General features: G+C 40.4%; 1 protein-coding gene across 9 annotated transcripts in view; it reads right to left on the reverse strand.

Annotated features, from left to right (window-relative positions):
- The window catches only part of PDE4B (phosphodiesterase 4B), a 366,632-nt gene that overhangs the window by 315,379 nt on the left and 32,611 nt on the right, over positions 1-18,642 (reverse strand). For 8 of the 9 annotated variants that reach the window (XM_039484826.1, XM_039484819.1, XM_039484823.1 and 5 more), the window contains one exon: positions 6,659-6,772. In XM_039484826.1, coding sequence (XP_039340760.1) covers positions 6,659-6,700 — 42 coding nt within the window. In that variant the 5' untranslated portion in view covers positions 6,701-6,772. Of the gene's footprint in view, positions 1-6,658; positions 6,773-8,996; positions 9,081-18,642 lie in introns of those variants that run through there. The other variant, XM_039484824.1, reaches the window with a different exon arrangement.

Consider the following 18,642-nt stretch of genomic DNA (forward strand, 5'->3'; position numbering starts at 1 on the left):
CACTAAATAGAAATGCTACAGCAAGAATGTAAATTAGTTATGTATGCAATGTAGGCAATATGCTGTTATATCTGAGCAATCCAGGCACCATCACCCAGCACTTCTTGACTATACTGATAAATTAGGAGCCATTTCAGAAAACAAAGTCAAGATAAAAATGAAATGCACAATCTCAGCCAATGCCACCTGCTACTGGTTTCAGATCATATTTTAAAAACTAGAAATTTAAACCTATTCATGTTCTCAAACACTTAGGTCAGATTCTGCCATCTTCACCTTGAGTAGTACTTTACTCCACAAGTAGTCCATCTGAACTCAATGGGACTCTTAACAGATTAAGGAATGGCATTCACATAAAGATAGGAGAATCTGAAATGTTATTCCTGTTAATTTCTTTACAAGATATGATTAAAATACATCTACAACTTGTATTTGACTATGAATTTCAGCTTAAATAGATTGGATCAAATGTTCCTCCCTCTGAGGAGAAAGTTAATATAAGAAAGATGAACTTCTTAGCAGGGCCGGCTCCAGGCACCCACTAAAGAAGCAGGTGCTTGGGGTGGCCAATACCAAGGGGCGACCCTCCGGCCACTATAGGGGCGGCAAGTCCGGGCCTTCGGCAATTTGGCGGCGGGTCCCTCGGTCCCTCTCGGAGCGAAGGACACACCGCTGAATTGCCGCCGAAGAGTGGAGCGGCACGATTGCACTGCCGCGGCTTGCCCTTTTTTTTTTTTTTTTGCTGCTTGGGGCGGCAGAAAACCTGGAGCCGGCCCTACTTCTTACAATTGTTTTACTGATAGCTATACAGCCTTGCCTTCTGACATTTGTCAACTGAACTTTGGACAAATAAAAACAGGCATGTGGGTCCCGGAGCCTGAAACCCTCACTCACATGATGTAAGAGGCTTGATGTAAAGTTGGGGAATTTAAACCACATAAATTAATAGTTTAGTTGAGAATATTCTAAGAATTTAAAAAAAAAAAAGCTGCAGAAATATAATACCTTTCTCCCCTCGAAAGACAGATTTAAATTCCCCAACTTTACATCAAACCTCAGTTAACTTATCCTGCAAAAGTCACCAAAACAGATAGATATTTCCTTCTACAAACCATAAAGGTTCATTGTTGGGTGTACATTTGAAATGGAATTCCTATTTTATAAAATGTATTTAGCTCAATACAATAGAGCAAAATGGCCAAGATTTCATTTTTAAATGGGCAGCTAAAGTTAAATTCCTACATTAATCTTTTTATAGTTGCCTAGTTGTACGCAGTTTCACCTATAATAATTTAATGAGAGATTTACATGAAAATTTTGATGGAAACTGGGCAGCCAGGTGGTCTCCTGGAATCCACGGTTCCTGAGGGTCCCCAGTTTTCTGGCAACCAGACATGCTCCCCTGCTTGCTTCCCAGCAGCGCAACAAGCTGGCAGACTGGGCTCCCCTGGTCCCCAGCTGGTGGGCTGCCAGGCTCACCAGACTGGTCTGCTCCTCACTTGACTGGCTCACCAAGCTATCTTGGCAGTCCACTCTCCCTGAGCTACTCAGTGGCCATGCACCTGGCTGACTCCCTGGACAGCTAGCTCCTGGCTGCCCACCTCCCCAGCTAGCTGCTTTTCTAGACTCCTGCAGAGCCAATGAGCCCATCCAACAGCCAGCAAGCACAAGAATTCCGTTCTGATTCTCCCAAAAAAATGGAACTTTTCTGGGAATCCCTTCCTGTGAAAATATTGTGTGTTTTTGATTTTTTGCCCCCACAGTGGATTTTAAAAAGCTTCAAAAATGTGATTTTTTATTTTTTATTTATTTATTTATTCATTTATTTATTTTTGGTGAGAAGAGAAAACCATTTTCTGGTCAGCTCTCTATAGAACCACAAAAGAGATGTGTGGATTTAGTGCTGGTGAAAGGTGAGACAGATGCGAGACCTGGTAAGCATAAGGAGTTCAAATGACTATACTGAAATGTACCACTGAGACATGGACTTTTGGGACAGTAAGTACTATAGTGGGTTTTCTGGCAAATCTCACAGACAAACAAACAACAGGTAAGGTAAACATTTATCCCAATCACTGATGTATTGGTCAACAAACGTTTTCAACATCATTTCAAGGATTCCATTAAATCTCTCAACCAGCCTGTTAGTCTGGGCTGGTAGGGAGACGACCAGAAGTGTTGAACCTCACATTTCTCCATAGCCCTTTATGTAGGGCAGACAAAGCTTGACTCTGATCAGTCCAAACCTCATGGGTTAAATATTTTTAGCAAAGTGTCAGCCTTGTCTGCCTCAGAGCTACTGCTTCTGGATAGCAGGAGACACAACCTATTACTACCAGAATATACTTTTCCCTTCTCCAGGTAACTTTGCTAGAGGGCCACACAATGGCCATAGCGACTCTCTGAAAGGGTTACTCTATAATGGGAAGGGGGAATCAGGGCAGCCTTACCTTTGTCTGTGAACTGCAGGAAGCCCAAAACCCAGTTCTGATAAGCCTGGCCTTTGACAAACCATTTATGTTTTTTACAAACATCTGATACAGGGTTTGGGACTGGGCTGATGCAAATTGTAAGAAAAGGGAAGAGACATCCCAGTGTATCTGAGCAAGAAATCACTTCCCCAAGTGTAAAACTACACAACAGTTGAAAAAGAATATTTTGTAGTGGTATGGGCCCTCAGCAAATTTCAGCCTTATCTTTTTGGACAACACTTCACTGTATATACAGACCACTCACTACTCACCTGGTTGCATCAAATGAAATGGATGAATGTCAAGGTGCTAAGATGGAGCCTGGTACTCCAAGATTATGATGTGGATGTATTCCCTTTAACATAAATTATTAACTCAGTCACCGATGCTTTGTCCAGGAATTAAGTCAGTGGGTCCCCTGAGGGTGCCAGACAGCCACACTTGCTAATACCCACTTCTGTTGGGGGTGGGGTGATGTTATAGTTGTGAGACCTGGGAAGTGCAAGAAACTCAAAACAACTATGTTGAAATGTGCCAGACAAGCATGGACTCTTGGGATAGTAAGTGTTAAGTGGATTTCCTGGAGAATCCCTGGAGAATGGTTAATGCAAATTACATAACCCCAGTTATGCAAGAACCCAGCCTTTTGAAACTATGCCCTCAGGAGAGGGCCACTGACTTATAGAATCATAGAATATCAGGGTTGGAAGGGACCTCAGGAGGTCATCTAGTCCAACCCCCTGCTCAAAGCAGGACCAATTCCCAACTAAATCATCCCACCCAGGGCTTTGTCAAGCCTGACCTTAAAAACCTCGAAGGAAGGAGATTCCACCACCTCCCTAGGTAACCCATTCCAGTGCTTCACCACCCTACTAGTGAAAAAGTTTTTCCCAATATCCAACCTAAACCTCCCCCACTCCAACTTGAGACCATTACTCCTTGTTCTGTCATCTGGTACCACTGAGAACAGTCTAGATCCATCCTCTTTGGAACCACCTTTCAGGTAGTTGAAAGCAGCTATCAAATCCCCCCTCATTCTTCTCTTCTGCAGACTAAACAATCCCAGTTCCCTCAGCCTCTCCTCATAAGTCATGGGCTCCAGCCCCCTAATCATTTCTGTTGCCCTCCGCTGGACTCTTTACAATTTTTCCACATCCTTCTTGTAGTGTGGGGCCCAAAACTGGACACAGTACTCCAGATGAGGCCTCACCAATGTCGAATAGAGGGGAATGATCAAGTCCCTCGATCTGCTGGCAATGCCCCTACTTATACAGCCCAAAATGCCATTAGCCTTCGTCTAACTTGCTCCAGGATACTGGAGATCAAAGGCCCAGGCTGTATGAAGAAATAGCTGAACTGTGCAGTGGGAGTCTGGTTTCTGATCTAAAAACTGACACGAACTTGGGACCAACAGGAAAAACCCAGCTGTTGGGTTTGAAAGACTGACACCTACTAAAGCCCTATGTCGGGGCTGAGGGCGACCACTGGTAAGCTTTTAGCATATATTTAGGTTCTTTCATTCATATATGTTTTGTCCGTAATGCTTTTGTCCTACAAATAAATGTAGGTTTATCAAGGTTGGTTGGTAACTGGCGTACAATGTTATAGCCATTGGAGAAAGAATAAACTGCAGGTGCTGAACTCTGGTCATGCCTGTTGGGATATCGCAGTGAGGTGCAAGCCTAAACTCCAGTCTGAAGGGAGAAAGACATGGGTCTCCATCCCAAGAGAAGTGATGGCTGAGAAGCTTAAGCTTTAAGCAGATGCCCTCAAGGAAGACCAGGCAGGTGGGTCAAAGGTGCAGTCAACCCTGAAACTGACACATATATGGTGTCCATGTGTGCGATCTAGGACAGTGGGGAACTGTCAAAGTGCCAAAAACAGTGACAGCAAGTACTGTAGAAGGGAAAAGCACAGTGAAAAGTCTCAGTGTGTGGGGGGAAGAAGGTACAGTGAAAAGAAAATGAGTTATGAAAAGCTGGAAAAAAGGCAAATGGCTGAGATATGCTGAAAAAGGCAGTTCAACACTGAAGAGCTCAAAGGCACAGCTCATTGACCAGCTATACACCAAGGACCAGAAAAGGAATCCCCAAGCAACATCCAGGATCCCAGGCACAACATCCAGCCATGGGCAGAGAGTGCAGCAGGCAGGGGAAATCTTGAGGGGGAGGGAAGCTGTGAAGAAGCTGGCATATGCAGCAGTCATGCTCCATCCAGATTAGATGCACCACTGCAACTGGGATCATGGAGAGACTAACAGTTAGAGCAAGAGAATCTGTGGCTGGAGAGGGAAAGATTGCACCTGGAAGCCCAGATACTTGCAGCTCAGGAGAAGCGGCATCAGCATGAGTGAGAAGGAGAAGGATTATCAACTTCAGCTCAATATGGAAAAACTGCACCGGCAAAACATAATCTGGTAGGTGGAGCCAGATCCCATGTACCTATCCGCGGGATGGCACAGACTCCATATTATTTCCTCGCTTTAAGAGGAGGATGTACATGCTTTTGAAATGGACCAGGTGGAGCAGGAGGACATAGTATGGTATCTGACTCCACTACTGTTAGGGACAAAGGTTTTCTTGATGATCCAGCGAATGGACAGCATCTTTTGTCCAAAGGGGCCCCACAACTCTTTCAGAAGGGTTGGAAAGACTTAGGCCTACTAGGGCCCCATAAGACTGATAGGTGACTCCTGGTATGTTTACTGGGTGTTTAAATTTCCTTATTGTTTTAATACATTTTCTCTGTAATGCTTTTACATTAAAGAATAACAGTGCTTGCTTAGAAAGTTCTGTGATAACTTGTAACAGCTGGCAATACACTCTTCCTATCCCTCAGAGAAAAAGCAAAATACAGAATTGACCTTTTGGCACACTGGTTTCAAAAAACCCCGTCAGAGGGGAGTGGGACAAGGGTCCCTGCCTGGAGACAAGTGATGGCGGGAGTCCTGATTGGGCACTCCTGGAGTAAACCACGGAGGGAGGAATACAGGTGAAGTTACCTGACAAAAGGCATTGGCTTGACAGCACCTGACAGAGCCACTGAAGGACAAGCTTCAGACATACTATTCTGTCAACAGGCTTCACCTCTGATATAGAGTGGAGGGGGAGATTCTTCTGGGTGGCAGAGGCAGTTCAGTCACCAAGATTCATACAGTTCTTGGCCTCTTTAATGAGTTGCCAATTAGTGCAGAGCTGTACAGCATGGTGGAGAATTTGTGATGTGAGAGCAGGAACTGAGACCTATCAAACTCATCTTATATAGTGGGTTACCAAACATCCATTATATAGAAACATTTATCCGTTGATTCAAACTAGTGACCTACAGGTGAAAGGTTCTGTACCTTATTCACATTGTCTGAATGGCAGCCAGTTCCCCAACAGATACTACCTTCAGAGAGGGTAATTTTTATGTGTTTACACACACACACACGAGAGAGAGAGAGAAAATAAACACATATTAAAATTACCCTTTCCAATTAGTACTTGCTGGGGAATTGGCTATTAACCATTATATATAACACCTACACACAAACCCAAACTACATTAGAAGAATATTAAAGAATGGCTGCTGCTGGTATTAAAAGTGCTGGAGTGATATTGAAAATGTAACATTGTTACATACACTCTGAGAGAAGATGATTTTCCATTTTTAAAGATCCGAAGTTGTAATAAACAAAGCAATTACTGCTGTGATTATCATTGCCATCATTACAAATTGATGCATTTCTCCTGAGAATAGGAAGTGGAATTTAATTAATAAAGGATTATTGTGGCAAGAGGAGTGATAGATTAGTACATCAGCACATGGGGTGTTAAGAAACCACAGTAGTGAGTGCTGTAAAAATGCTTATAAATATATAATTACAGCAAATCCACAAAGTGTGGATCCAGTTTGTGGTTAGGCTCAGGTCCATCTTCCTCTTACAGTCTAATGAAGTAGAATGTTTAAGCACATACTCTGCATTAGCAACAGAAAAGAGTTTACATTATTATTTTTTAATCAGTGGACCTTACTCTTCTCTCACTTACACTGCTATAACTTAGGAGTAACTCCAAGGAAGTCAGTAACTCTAGGAGCAACTCCAGTGTAAAGCCAGCCTATGTGAAAGTAGAATCAGGCTGTGTGTTCTGTTCTGAAAAAAAATATACTGGAATGAACAAACCTTGACTTTTTAAAAAACTTACGTCATCTGCTGTAACCGTCATGACACTTCTGCTTTTCTTCATTATAGAGATGAAAAATGCACCTGTTCGTGTCAACCGCTTTTGTTCAATCCAATTTCTCCCCAGACAGTAAACCTATAAGAAAAAGTGGGAAGCCTTTGTATTCTTGAGTAATAAGCTATGTAGTTGATTGATAACATGGTTAGCTGGCTTACAGCTTACAGCTAACAGCGTGTTTTCATAAAGTGCTTTGCAGCAGAAGTCCAAGCACAAGGATCCCAAGTGTCTAATTACATAAAAGTATAACATTCCATTTGCAAAATAATAATTTAATTAGTAATGAGAATTCTTTCTAAAAAAAAAAATCAGTGTTCTCAGAGTTTGGAAATATAAGTTTGGAACAACTGTCAAACAATTAAAATAATTAATCACAATAAATCACAAGATTAAAAAATAATCACTATTAATCACAGTTTTAATTGCATTGTTAAACAATAGAATACCATTTATTTAAATATTTTTGGATGTTTTTTACGTTTTCAAATATAATGATTTCAATTACAACATAGAATACAAAGTGTACAGTGCTCACTTTATAGGATTATTTTTTATTACAAATATTTGCACTGTAAAAAAGAAACAAAAGAAATAGTATTTTTCAATTCACCTCATACAAGTACTGTAGTGCAATCTCTTTATTGTGAAAGTGCATCTTAAATAAAAACAATAATAATAATAATGTAGATCTGTATCAGTTACATAACTGCACTCAAAAACAAAATAATGTTAAACTTTAGAGCCTACAAGTCCACTCAGTCCTACTTCTTGTTCAGCTAATCACTAAGACAAACAAGTTTGTTTACATTTACAGGAGATAATGCTGCCCGCTTCTTATTTACAACGTCACCTGAAAGTGAGACCAGGTGTTCACATGACATTGTTGTAGCCGTGGTTGCAAAGTATTCCAGTAAACGCTTCCATACTAATAATGAGTTCTGCACATTCATTTTCATCATCTAAGTCAGATGCCACCAACAGAAGGTTGATTTTCTTTTTTAGTGTCTTGGGTTCTTTTGACAGCATATTCCACACCTCATCTCTCTCACATTTTGGAAGCCACTTCAGATTCTTAAACCTTGGGTCGAGTGCTGTAGATATCTTTAGAAATCTCACATTTGACAAAACGCAAAGAAGGTACCAATCTGTACTGAAAGTGTTCTTAAATCAAACAACATATGCTGGGTCATCAACTGAGGCTGCTGTAACACGAAATATATGGCAGAATGCAGGTAAAACCACAGAGAAGGAGACATACAAGGAGTTGAGTCACAAATTTAATTAACGCTTTTTTTTAAAACAAGCAGCATCAGCATAGAAGCATATCCTCTGTAATGGTGGTCAAAGCAAGAAGGGGCATACAGATGTTTAGTATACTGGAATACCTTGCAACTCTGGCTACAATAGTGCCATGAGAACTCCTAGTCTCACTTTCAGGTGACACTGTAAATAAGAAGCGGGCAGCATTATCTCCTGTAAATGTAAACAAACTTGTTTGCCTTAGCGATTGGCTGAAAAAGAAGTAGGACTGAGTAGACTTGTAGGCTCTAAAGTTTTACATTATTTTGTTTTTGAGTGGTTATGTAACAGATACAAATCCACATTCATAAATTACACTTTCACAATAAAGAGATTGCACTACAGTACTTTTATGAAGTGAACTGAAAAAAACTATTTCTTTTATCTTTTTACAGTGCAAATATGTGTAATCAAAAGTAATCATATAAAGTCAGCACTGGACACTTTGTATTCTGTGTTGTAATTGAAATCATTATATTTGAAAATGTAGAAAAACATCCAAATATATTTATAATACATTTAAATTATATTATATTATCATGTAACTGTGATTAAAACTGCAATTAATCACGATTAATTTTTTTTAATCAAGTTCATTTTTTTTTAGTTAAATCACTTGAGTTAACCGTGATTGACAGCCCTAGTAACAACCTTAGAAATATAGGGCCAAACCCTGTGCTTTCTACTTAGTTTTTTAAGCAAGTCCTTACTCAGACGTATATCACAGAAGGGCCCAGGTTTGAGTTAACTGGCCCTTACAGAAATTAGTAAGAGGAGATATTTTTATTCATATTTTAACTCATACAGTAACTCTCAAAAATATAAAAGCTCTATTCAATATTATACATGCATTAATCCACTTCTATTCTATAGTCCTCTCTTGGGTGAGACACTGCAGCCACTTCGGGCAAGCAGCACTACACAGCAGCATTTAGAAAAAGAAATGAAAAATAACTAACCAGATGAAACTGCAGAGGAAGACAGAACATAATAATTCACTCACCTAGGAATCTGGCCAGGACACCAGGTGTTAAAAACCTTACTCTTTCTTACTATGAACTGAGTGCTCATGAAAAGGTGCCAGAGGGACAGCTCTGAAAAGGAAAACCCTTGGTGTTTTTCACAGAACAGATACAGCTGCAGTGCAAGCTTTTGCACACTGTCAATACGTCTCTACCCTCGCTTGGAAAGATTAACTCTGGAGTGAGAGGACAAATCACTAACTGGCCTCTCTGTTGAGACTACCAGTAAAAGGGTCAAGTAGTACCAGTTGTGGTGGTGGTTTTTATGGTGAAGACAACTCTCTAGAGGAATTTAACCAAGACCAAACAGCCCTCAGATGGTGAAAGCTTTCAGGTACTACCTATACCTTTCAACTTTAATACACTAAGGCTCCAATCCTACACTGAAGTCAGGGGGAGTTCAGACATGAAAAGAATGTAGTATCAAGCCGTAACTGTGTGCCAAGAGCCAGCAAAATCATGCACATATGAATTAGGATTAAACCACTGAGGATGAGGTGTTTGTAACATACTCAGTATCATGCATGTTCAGACAGCATTCACAGGCTATTTCAAAATGCACGATACTACGTCACAATTCAAACAGATTCCTTCCTGGTTCAGAGGCAGCTATAGAAATTCTAACACAGTGTAACAACTGTGCTCCCATTAAATGCCATTTATATTACACCACCACCACCACACCATTTACAGAAATAACACAAGAAAAAATCCAACTCATTCTAAGCAGAATGCTTTGGGTTAACAAGCAAGAAGTGTTTGATCAGAGAGATCTAGAAAGCTACCCTACCATGCTACAAGGACTTGATGCTCACGCAGCTGCTGCTCATTTTATGAGAAAAGCATTGCAGCATATCCTTTCCCTTTAGAGTAGATCACCCTGCAAAGAACATTAACATATGGTGCCAGCAATGTAGCTAGGTCTGATACCAGTCCCAGCTGTGACACAAGCACTACACATGCTTCCAGTTGCTTTAATTCCCGTAGGGATTCAGACATCTCTCTCACACTCACACCTCTTCAGGGTTTTTATATTATATATGTTTTTTAGGGTTTTTATATATTACACATACATACACATACACACACACACCCCTTCATCATCAGCCAAAGCATTCAAGTCCCTCAGATCCATGCCAGACATCCTCATCTGTAAGAGCACAAGCACCATCACACAGCGCTGCAAGGTATTAGTTCTATATTCTTTGCTGCAGCAGCACAGGGGAAGAGCAAAATAACCTTTTTAAAAGGCACCTAAGAGCTGGGAGCAGAGGGAGGAGGGAAGAGGTATTGCACAGGCACAAAGTGTGACCATCCTGGAGCAGAAGGCCACAAGATACATGCTGCGCATAAGCAAATGAGGATGAGGTAGGGGTTAGAGCTGTGAAACAAGGGTTGACAAAATGGCAAAAATTGGAGCATTCTGATGATTGCCTCTCAGCTGCACTGCAATGTCACTACTTAGATGGGCAGGGTTTAAATGAGCAGCCTAGAGATGAAAGGCTCCATATCCCATCAACAACCTAACAACATCCTGTGAAGCCACAATAAAAATAGTGAGTCAAATGCAGTGATGATGCTGTAAATTACATCTTCTTGTGCCAAAACAAGCTGTCTGCAACACAAGGACGATTTACCTTTCTGTTACTGTCAAATGGGATTTATGCTGAGAACAGATCTTTAATTTCCACTTAAGCCCCATACAAGCTACTCTGGTCGCACAGTCTACAAAACCACTAAACCACCACACCCTCCACCTGCACTAGTCATGCATTCTTTCTAGCCAGCACTCTCCAATTTTGGCCTTATACCCGTTCTTTATAACCATCCTTGCAACTGAGGTTCTGGAATCACGACCTGGTCCTCCAGCAAAGTCTCTGATACCAATGACCTTGCCTAGGGTTATGCAAAAAATCAGTCTGTGTACACAATTAGGGAATTTGCTTCAATGACTTTTCTACAGAAAAAATGCAATAAGGAAGAACAATTTTATTCTGATACATGCATCTCCAAGCAATGCCAAGGGAAACACTGAACATTTCTGTCAGAGTTAATTGCCTCTACAAATATAGATTTAATGGGTATTTTAGTGAAATGAGCTATAGCCTTCTGAGCCTGAATGAAAGCTTTCACTGGGGGGTTGGGTGAGAGTGACATCTCCACAGATTATCTATCTAGGTCCCTTTTTGGCTCCCCACCATTCTAGTAGGTAAGAGATTAGGCTTCTATTCTGCAGAAAAATAGAAATGTCTCTGTGTAGATTTATTTTATTTCCCACATATTTGGATTGAAAATTATATAAAACTAAATTTCTGTGCTATATAGATCCCTGAATTCTATTACAAGCAGTGTTACATTATAATAAAAAAGCTCAAACTACTCATTTAGTTTCCTTGAAAAAGCACCACATACACCTTACCCAACTCTTCTGTATGCCACTGACAAAAAGTAAAACAAATTGCTGTACTATCTGCTCACGACCTCTCCCTGTCTTTGAAATGGAAATTAAATTGTTGAGAGGGCCACGGACAGATCATCATAGCATGTTGTGACTTAAAAGAAAGACCACTCTAAGCTAGTACCATGTCCCATTTTAGAGCACATTATGTCCCACAGTTAAGAGCCACACCAGGTGTCTCATTCCTCAAGGTGACAAAGGCAGGGTACATCATATAAAGCTCTCAGTAACAAATTCATTTCCAGCTAGCAGCAGGCATTACACTCAAAAAAGAAGACTAACTCCTATCTCATCTGCAGGGCTAGTGCTACAATACGGTGCTGATAAAATGAGAAGTGATTGAAATGTCAGCAAAGGGGGAAACGAAATAGCTAATAATGAAAGGAAGGAGTAGGTGGAAAAAAACCCTCTAAACAGACTGTGCAGTTGATGGAATCCCTCTTAGGCAAAACCAAACACGTCACATTTTTATTTGAATTTCTTTATAAAACAACAAGATGGTTAACACCCTTCCTGCACAAATAATCAACTCACAAAAAGAGAAAAAAGAAGAGAAGAGCTAACTCTCTCTTCCGGCCAACCGAAATACTTAAAAACCAAAAACCCACAGCCTTCACTTATAATTGAGAACCCCTTATATAAGCTGAGTCAGACCGACATCACTTCAACAGCATGAAAAAGGCTCTGTAGTTAAAATGTTAGCAGATAACATCCCTCTCATCTGCTATAGGGACCTCTCAAACACAAACGCTCACTTTTTTTAAATCATATTTCTGTGAGGATTTTTATTCTCTTCTATATGGTTATTTCCATTGGAAGGATCCTAGACATATTGTTCTTTGGACAATTATTAAACAGGCTGCTCATTTAATTTAGACAGTCTCTTGAAGTTCCCTTAATTTAATTTCTTTGCAGAATTTGAGTTGAGACCATCTTCCTGTATCACTTGTATATATTTGAAAAAAATAATCCTTATATATAAAATGTTTTTTAAAAATCAAGAGTGAAAGCTCCAGACATCACTAAAGACAAAAGTAATAAGACAAAGGCTCTGGAGAGGTTTTGAAGCATAGGCCTGGAAAGGACCACAATAGGTCATCTAGTCCAGTCCCCTGCATACAAGGCAGGACTGAATAACAACTAGACCTTTCCTGACAAGTGTTTGCCTAACCTGATCTTAAAAACCTCCAATGACAGAGATTCCATAACCCCCCTGGGCAATTTGTTCCAGTGCTTAACTACCCTGACAGTTAGGAAGTTTTTCCTAATGTTCAACTTAAACCTCCTATGCTGCAGTTTAAACCCATTGCTTCTTGTCCTATCCTCAGAGGTTAAGGAGAACAATTTTTCTCCCTCCTCCTTGTAACAACCTTTTATGTACTTGAAACCTGTTATGCCTTCCCCCCAGTCTTATCTTCTCCAGACTAAACAAACCCAATCTTCTCTCATAGGTCATGGTTCCTAGACCTTTAGTGATTTTTGGTGCTTTTCTCTGGACTTTCTCCAATTTGTCCACATATTTCCTGAAATGTGGCGCCCAAAACAGGACACAATACTCCAGCTGAGGTCTTATCAGAGCAGAGTAGAAATACTTCTCATGTCTTGCTTACAAAACTCCTGCTGATAAATCCCAGAATGTTTGCTTTTTTTGCAACAGTGTTACACTATTGATTCATATTTAGCTTGTGATCCTTTATAACCCCCAGATCCCTTTCCACAGTACTCCTTCCTAGGCGGTCATTTCCCATTTGTATGTGTGCAATTGATTGTTCCTTTCCAACTAGTTATGCACCCACCTTATACTAGCTCCATCTAGGCCATCTTTCACTATTCTTTTTATGAAAAGGTCATGCGAGACAGTAACCAAAGCATTACTAAAATCAAGATATGTCACATCTACCGCCTCCCCCCTTCCACAAGGCTTGTTATTCTGTAAAAGCAAGCTGTTAGGTTGATTTAACATGATTTGTTCTTGACAAATCCATGCTGACTGTTACTTATCAGCTTATTATCTTCTAGGTGTTTGCAAACTGATTCCTTCATTATTTGCTCCATTATCTTTCTGGATACTAAAGTTAAGACGGCTGGTCTGTATTTCTCTGGGTTGTCCTAATTCCCTTGGAATAAGGACAAACCAGGGAATTAAGGACAGAAATAACCAAAATTTCATTTGGGAAAATGCAAGCTAACATAACAGAAGAAAAATAATCAGAAACCAAGATATTCAATTATTGGGAGATAAACTTGGAAAGCAGTAATTCTGAAAGAGATCTAAAGAGTGATAGCTGATAGAAAATTAGACATGACTTTGCAGTGAAATATGGGAACAAAAATGATAAATCCCATTGGATTGCATGCACAGAGGCATCAAGCCCCACACCAAGGCGATGAGTCTCTCTCAGGGCTTGTCTACACTACCGTTTAAATCTATGTAAGTTACGTCATTCAGGGATATGAAAAACCACCCTGAGTGACATACCTTGCATCAGCTTAAAGTGGTGCCTACACTATGTCAGCGGGAGACGCTCTCCCGCCGCTGGCATAGCTTCTGCCTCTTCTTGAGGTGGAGTAATTACATCGATGGGAGAGTGCTCTCCCGTCAACATGAGTCTTCACTGATGCGCTACAGCGGTGCTGAGGTGTCAGTGCAGCAGCAACAATTTTAGCACAGTAACCAAGACAAGCCCTATGTATAACTCTTGTGCAACTACACCCCTATGTTCAGTTCTGGGAACATCATTACCATAAAGTTCTAGACCAATTGATGAGACTGCAGAAAACAACAAATGTTAAAGGGCTAGAGGAACGGACTTATTAGGAAAGATTAAAATAGCAATGGATATAACTATAGCTTTGCTAAAAGATAACTAAAGTGAAGACACATTAAGAGTCTATGAAAATTTATAGTGGTAAACATGAAGAGAAAAGAAGAATTATCTACTGTGGTAGATGGGGCACAACAAGTAACAACAAGCAGGACAGTTTTTAAAAAAAGGAACAATTAGGATAAATATTGAGGGGGGAGGGAGGAGAAACTGTCTTGATAGTAAGATCTTTAGGACCAAGATTCCGATAAGCCTTTAAAACTAGGGTGGACAAAGCACTGTAGGGAAGAGTCCCACCCAACCAACGGAACACTTTTGTGATCCTCTAAGAGTACTGTTAAATCTAAACCAGCTTTCCTTGCTAATTCTTTACCAATTTTTAAACATGAAGTATATTATATCCAGACTGAAAATCATATTATACACTTAGAGCCTACATTTGATGTGGATTTCATTTAGATGACAACATTAAAAGCTGGATCATTATGTTCCAGTGCTTTTACGCTAGTTACCAAAACACCTGGGCCTCATAACTGCTTTAAAGAAAATAAGAGGCTTACCTTAATTTCTGACAACCTTATCTTAATTTATAATCAGATTACATCCACCAGCAAACCAAAACATCTGACCTGTACAAGTTTGCTAATTAAACTTGAATGTGTTCCTGTCCATTGGTGAATAATTTTGCTCTCCTGTTTTCCAAAGAAAGGAATTTATCCCAGTGGACTAGTTAATGCTGGGTAAAAGAGAATACCTGAAAGCAATACTGCCCACATTTATAGGTTTCCAGTCTAAACTAAAGATAACCATATCATCTCAGAGATTCTCTAAGATGCTAACCAATACTAAATGAGAGTTAGTAAGCAATGTGTTAAAACTATCTATAAATAATATCAAATATGGTGGTCACCTTATCTAGAACGTAAGATTCAATCAGTACCTAAATGAAAGATCCTTGCAGAAGCAAGGAAGCTTGTCTTTCTTCACTGGGTGAAGCCTTGTGCAAGTCTATGGCACTACTATTATATAATTTGTGTGTGTGTGTCTGCGCGAGCACAAACATTATATAATAATTAGGAAAGGAAAAAATTAAACAAGTCTTCTAACACTCCACTTCAATTTATCCAACATGCTGTAGTTTATCAGGTTTAGCTAATGCTATTGCAATCATCACACACACAATTCTAAATGAAATGTTAACACTGTAGCACTAAAGGTGGGTTAGTCCCCTTTGGATAACGGGATACTGATACTTTCAGATATGTGTCACTGATTCAAGAGGTTTGTAATGATGGAATCATTGTCTGCAGTTTTTCTTGTACAGTGGCCTATTAAAATAATTTGGTTGTCAGTCCTACAGTTAGTGGACTGGCCCCCATAGCCTCACACAGCACACACCACAACTTGCCCCTTTTTGTTTAGCTCACAAATGTAACCGTTTATGAGTGCAGTATACTGATCAGGTTATTGTGTTTGTTGCTGTATGCATATATTGTGTTAATTCATAATCAGGTATGTCAAAAAACATGCCCAGGAAAAGAGGGTGGTTCCTAATATTTACATCTCTGGGTGAACACATGAAGAACAATGCTGTGATAAGCTGGCTATTTCCCTTTACCTACCATACCCCCAGACTTCTAAACAGGTTTCTCCATTAATTTCTCACGCAGGTCAGAATGGGGGGCGGGACTTACTAGAGTTTAAAGACACAGAAATCCTCTAAAGAATTCAGATGGTTAAGCGGAAGAAACTGTTCTCAGACCTTGAGAGGCTGGGGATATCTGGGAAGGTAGTCCTACTAGGGTCCCTGTAACGGGACCAGTCACCTCCCAAACACCCCTTTGTGGCCTGAGGTTGCTCTGCAGGTGTCTTATCTCAGTTTCCTCCCTTGGGCTCCTCATTAACTCACAAAAGGTTTCTCTGTTCAGTAATACCCCACCTTAGAGTCCAGTTTTACTGGCATAAAATTCAAAACAAACACAAGGAAGTCTTCTCCCCAGCTTTAACCTGGACACAGCCCCTGCTTCCTGAGGTACTGTCTCAAAATTCTCCTGGCGTCTCATGGCCTTCCCTGCTTTAGCGGCAACTCCAATCCCTTCCTAGCTGGACCATCTCCACCACTGTCAGGGTCTTCCCTACAGTAGACTCTCACTTTCTGCAGTCCCTCCACAACTTCTTGAGCATCCTCCCTATGCAGCTTCCTACTGCTCTTACAGGGCATTCACCGGAGCCTGTTTAGTAACTAGGGTTGGCTGGCCCTAGCCCTTAAAGGAGCAAGGTAGGTGGGTGTGGGTGTGGGTGTGTGTCCTTTTTCCTGTTATGTTGTGTTCCTACTGTTAATATTAAATCATACTTTGAGCCACAGTATTCACTGCTGGCCACCGCTTCTGAAGGGAAGCACTGCAGGTCTGCTGAGCAATCACAACTGGTACACAGGAGGGCTGTAGCTAGAGAACTGCAGGATTCCACCCCAGAGAGATGAAGGCTTGAGTCCTAAAACTTGGAGGGGGTGCACTTAGAGAGAGATCACAGAAGAGTGAGAGGTGCAGCTAGCCCTGAACGGTGACAGGATGTTTTACAGATCACCTGGGACAAATGCAACAGATGGAGTTACTCTGGAACTATGCCCTGAATTTGTGACTCATGCCCCTTTTTGGTTTAAGTGGGCCAGACCTCTCAAGTGTACCAGATTTGTCCTTTTTTAAAAACTGGATTAGGCTGCCTGTTCCCCTGTACTGTGAAAGCAGCTAATGTTTTACAAAGAAAATGCTGAAAAGCCAGGACACTGAATCACACCTCTACTGACTGCTTATATTTCCATGGACTTCACAGGCCTTGGCACTGACTCAGTGTACAAAGCCTGCTAGTGACTCATGCTGGGGAGACTTTGCATGTGAAACACGCTGGTGAAGCAGGGTAGGGAAGATTATGCTTTTGCTGCTCATGATGTACTAGTTCTGTGGATTAACAAAGGATTTTGGTGATCAGGGCTGTTAATCTGGCTGCTTTCATACCCTAAATTCACCCCATCCATAAACTTTCAGAGAAAGCAGGAAAAACTGTTTAGAAAAAGTACAGCAGAATCTGCAGTACCTGATCGTTCTTTAATTGCCAATAGTAGTAACCAAGAACCATGTCATGCAGTTAGGAACCAGTATTGATCCTAGCACAAACTGCTCATGCTTACTGGTTCAAAAAGATAGGGCAGATGATCAGCGATTAAAAACACAAAAACAAAAAAATCTGAATAGAGAATGAATAGAGAAGCTTTACCAAGGAAAGGATTGGGATGAGGGAGATTATCTGATCACAGATGTAATTATATCATTTGTCAGCTGGGATCACATCAAACCATCCAATTCTGTTAATGATCATCAGGCCTCAGATGTTGAACTAGATAACACTATGGAGGGGTAATTTTCAGTCTGAAAAGTGAAAGTTATGGGGCCATTTCTGCCCTCAGACACAAAAGGTGTGAATCCTATTGAAGGCAATGGGACTTACACAGGGCACTAAAGGCAATATATTTACACTGGTCAAAGATTAATTGTGTAGGTGTCAATTGCTATTTATACATTATTTAGAGTTTCTGTATTTTATTTTAAACAACAAAGTAAATTAAAAAGGTGAAAATATTTAGCCCTTTAAAACAAACAGATTGCTTAGGCGGTGACTAAGTGCATGGAAGTCACTGATCAATCACTGCATAGTGTCAGCATATGCAATATTGCTGCTATCAATGCTATCCATTTATTGACAATGCATATTTGTAAATGCTATAACACTAAAGATCTATATGCAACAAATAATGATGTAATGGTATACAAAGGTACACTATACAGCAGTTTTTGCACAGATTACAAACCACTAAAAAAAACAAACCTTCATTTCATTAATGTGGCCAAATATTCTGACATTGTTACAAATCACACATCTCCTCTCCTCACTAACCCAAACAGAAAGCAACTGCTGGGCTGAGAAAGACCACAAAATCTTCCTGCCATTAATGCTAGTTTTTTCTGGACTGAACCCAGGGATGTACCATGGGATTTTAGCTGTATCACGGTGATTGACTTTGATAGGACTTTGACCAGCTAAATGCACACAATTCTTTGAAAATGTAGGGGCAAGAATTTCCTAATCCATAATACTAATCCCTATTTTGAATGTCTGAAGGGCAGCAAAAACTGATTGCCACTTTCTATTCCTTTTTGCCCATTCTGATTAGATCTACAACCACTTTTGTTGTTTGTGTTAAAGTCAGCTGCATCAAAATCCACCTCATCAACCAAAATGTTATTCCATTATGATTTTTGCAAAACAAATGTTACATGGCTGAAAGCA

The sequence above is a fragment of the Mauremys reevesii genome, linkage group 8, assembly GCF_016161935.1.
Source record: "Mauremys reevesii isolate NIE-2019 linkage group 8, ASM1616193v1, whole genome shotgun sequence".
Classification (NCBI taxonomy): Eukaryota; Metazoa; Chordata; order Testudines; family Geoemydidae; genus Mauremys; species Mauremys reevesii.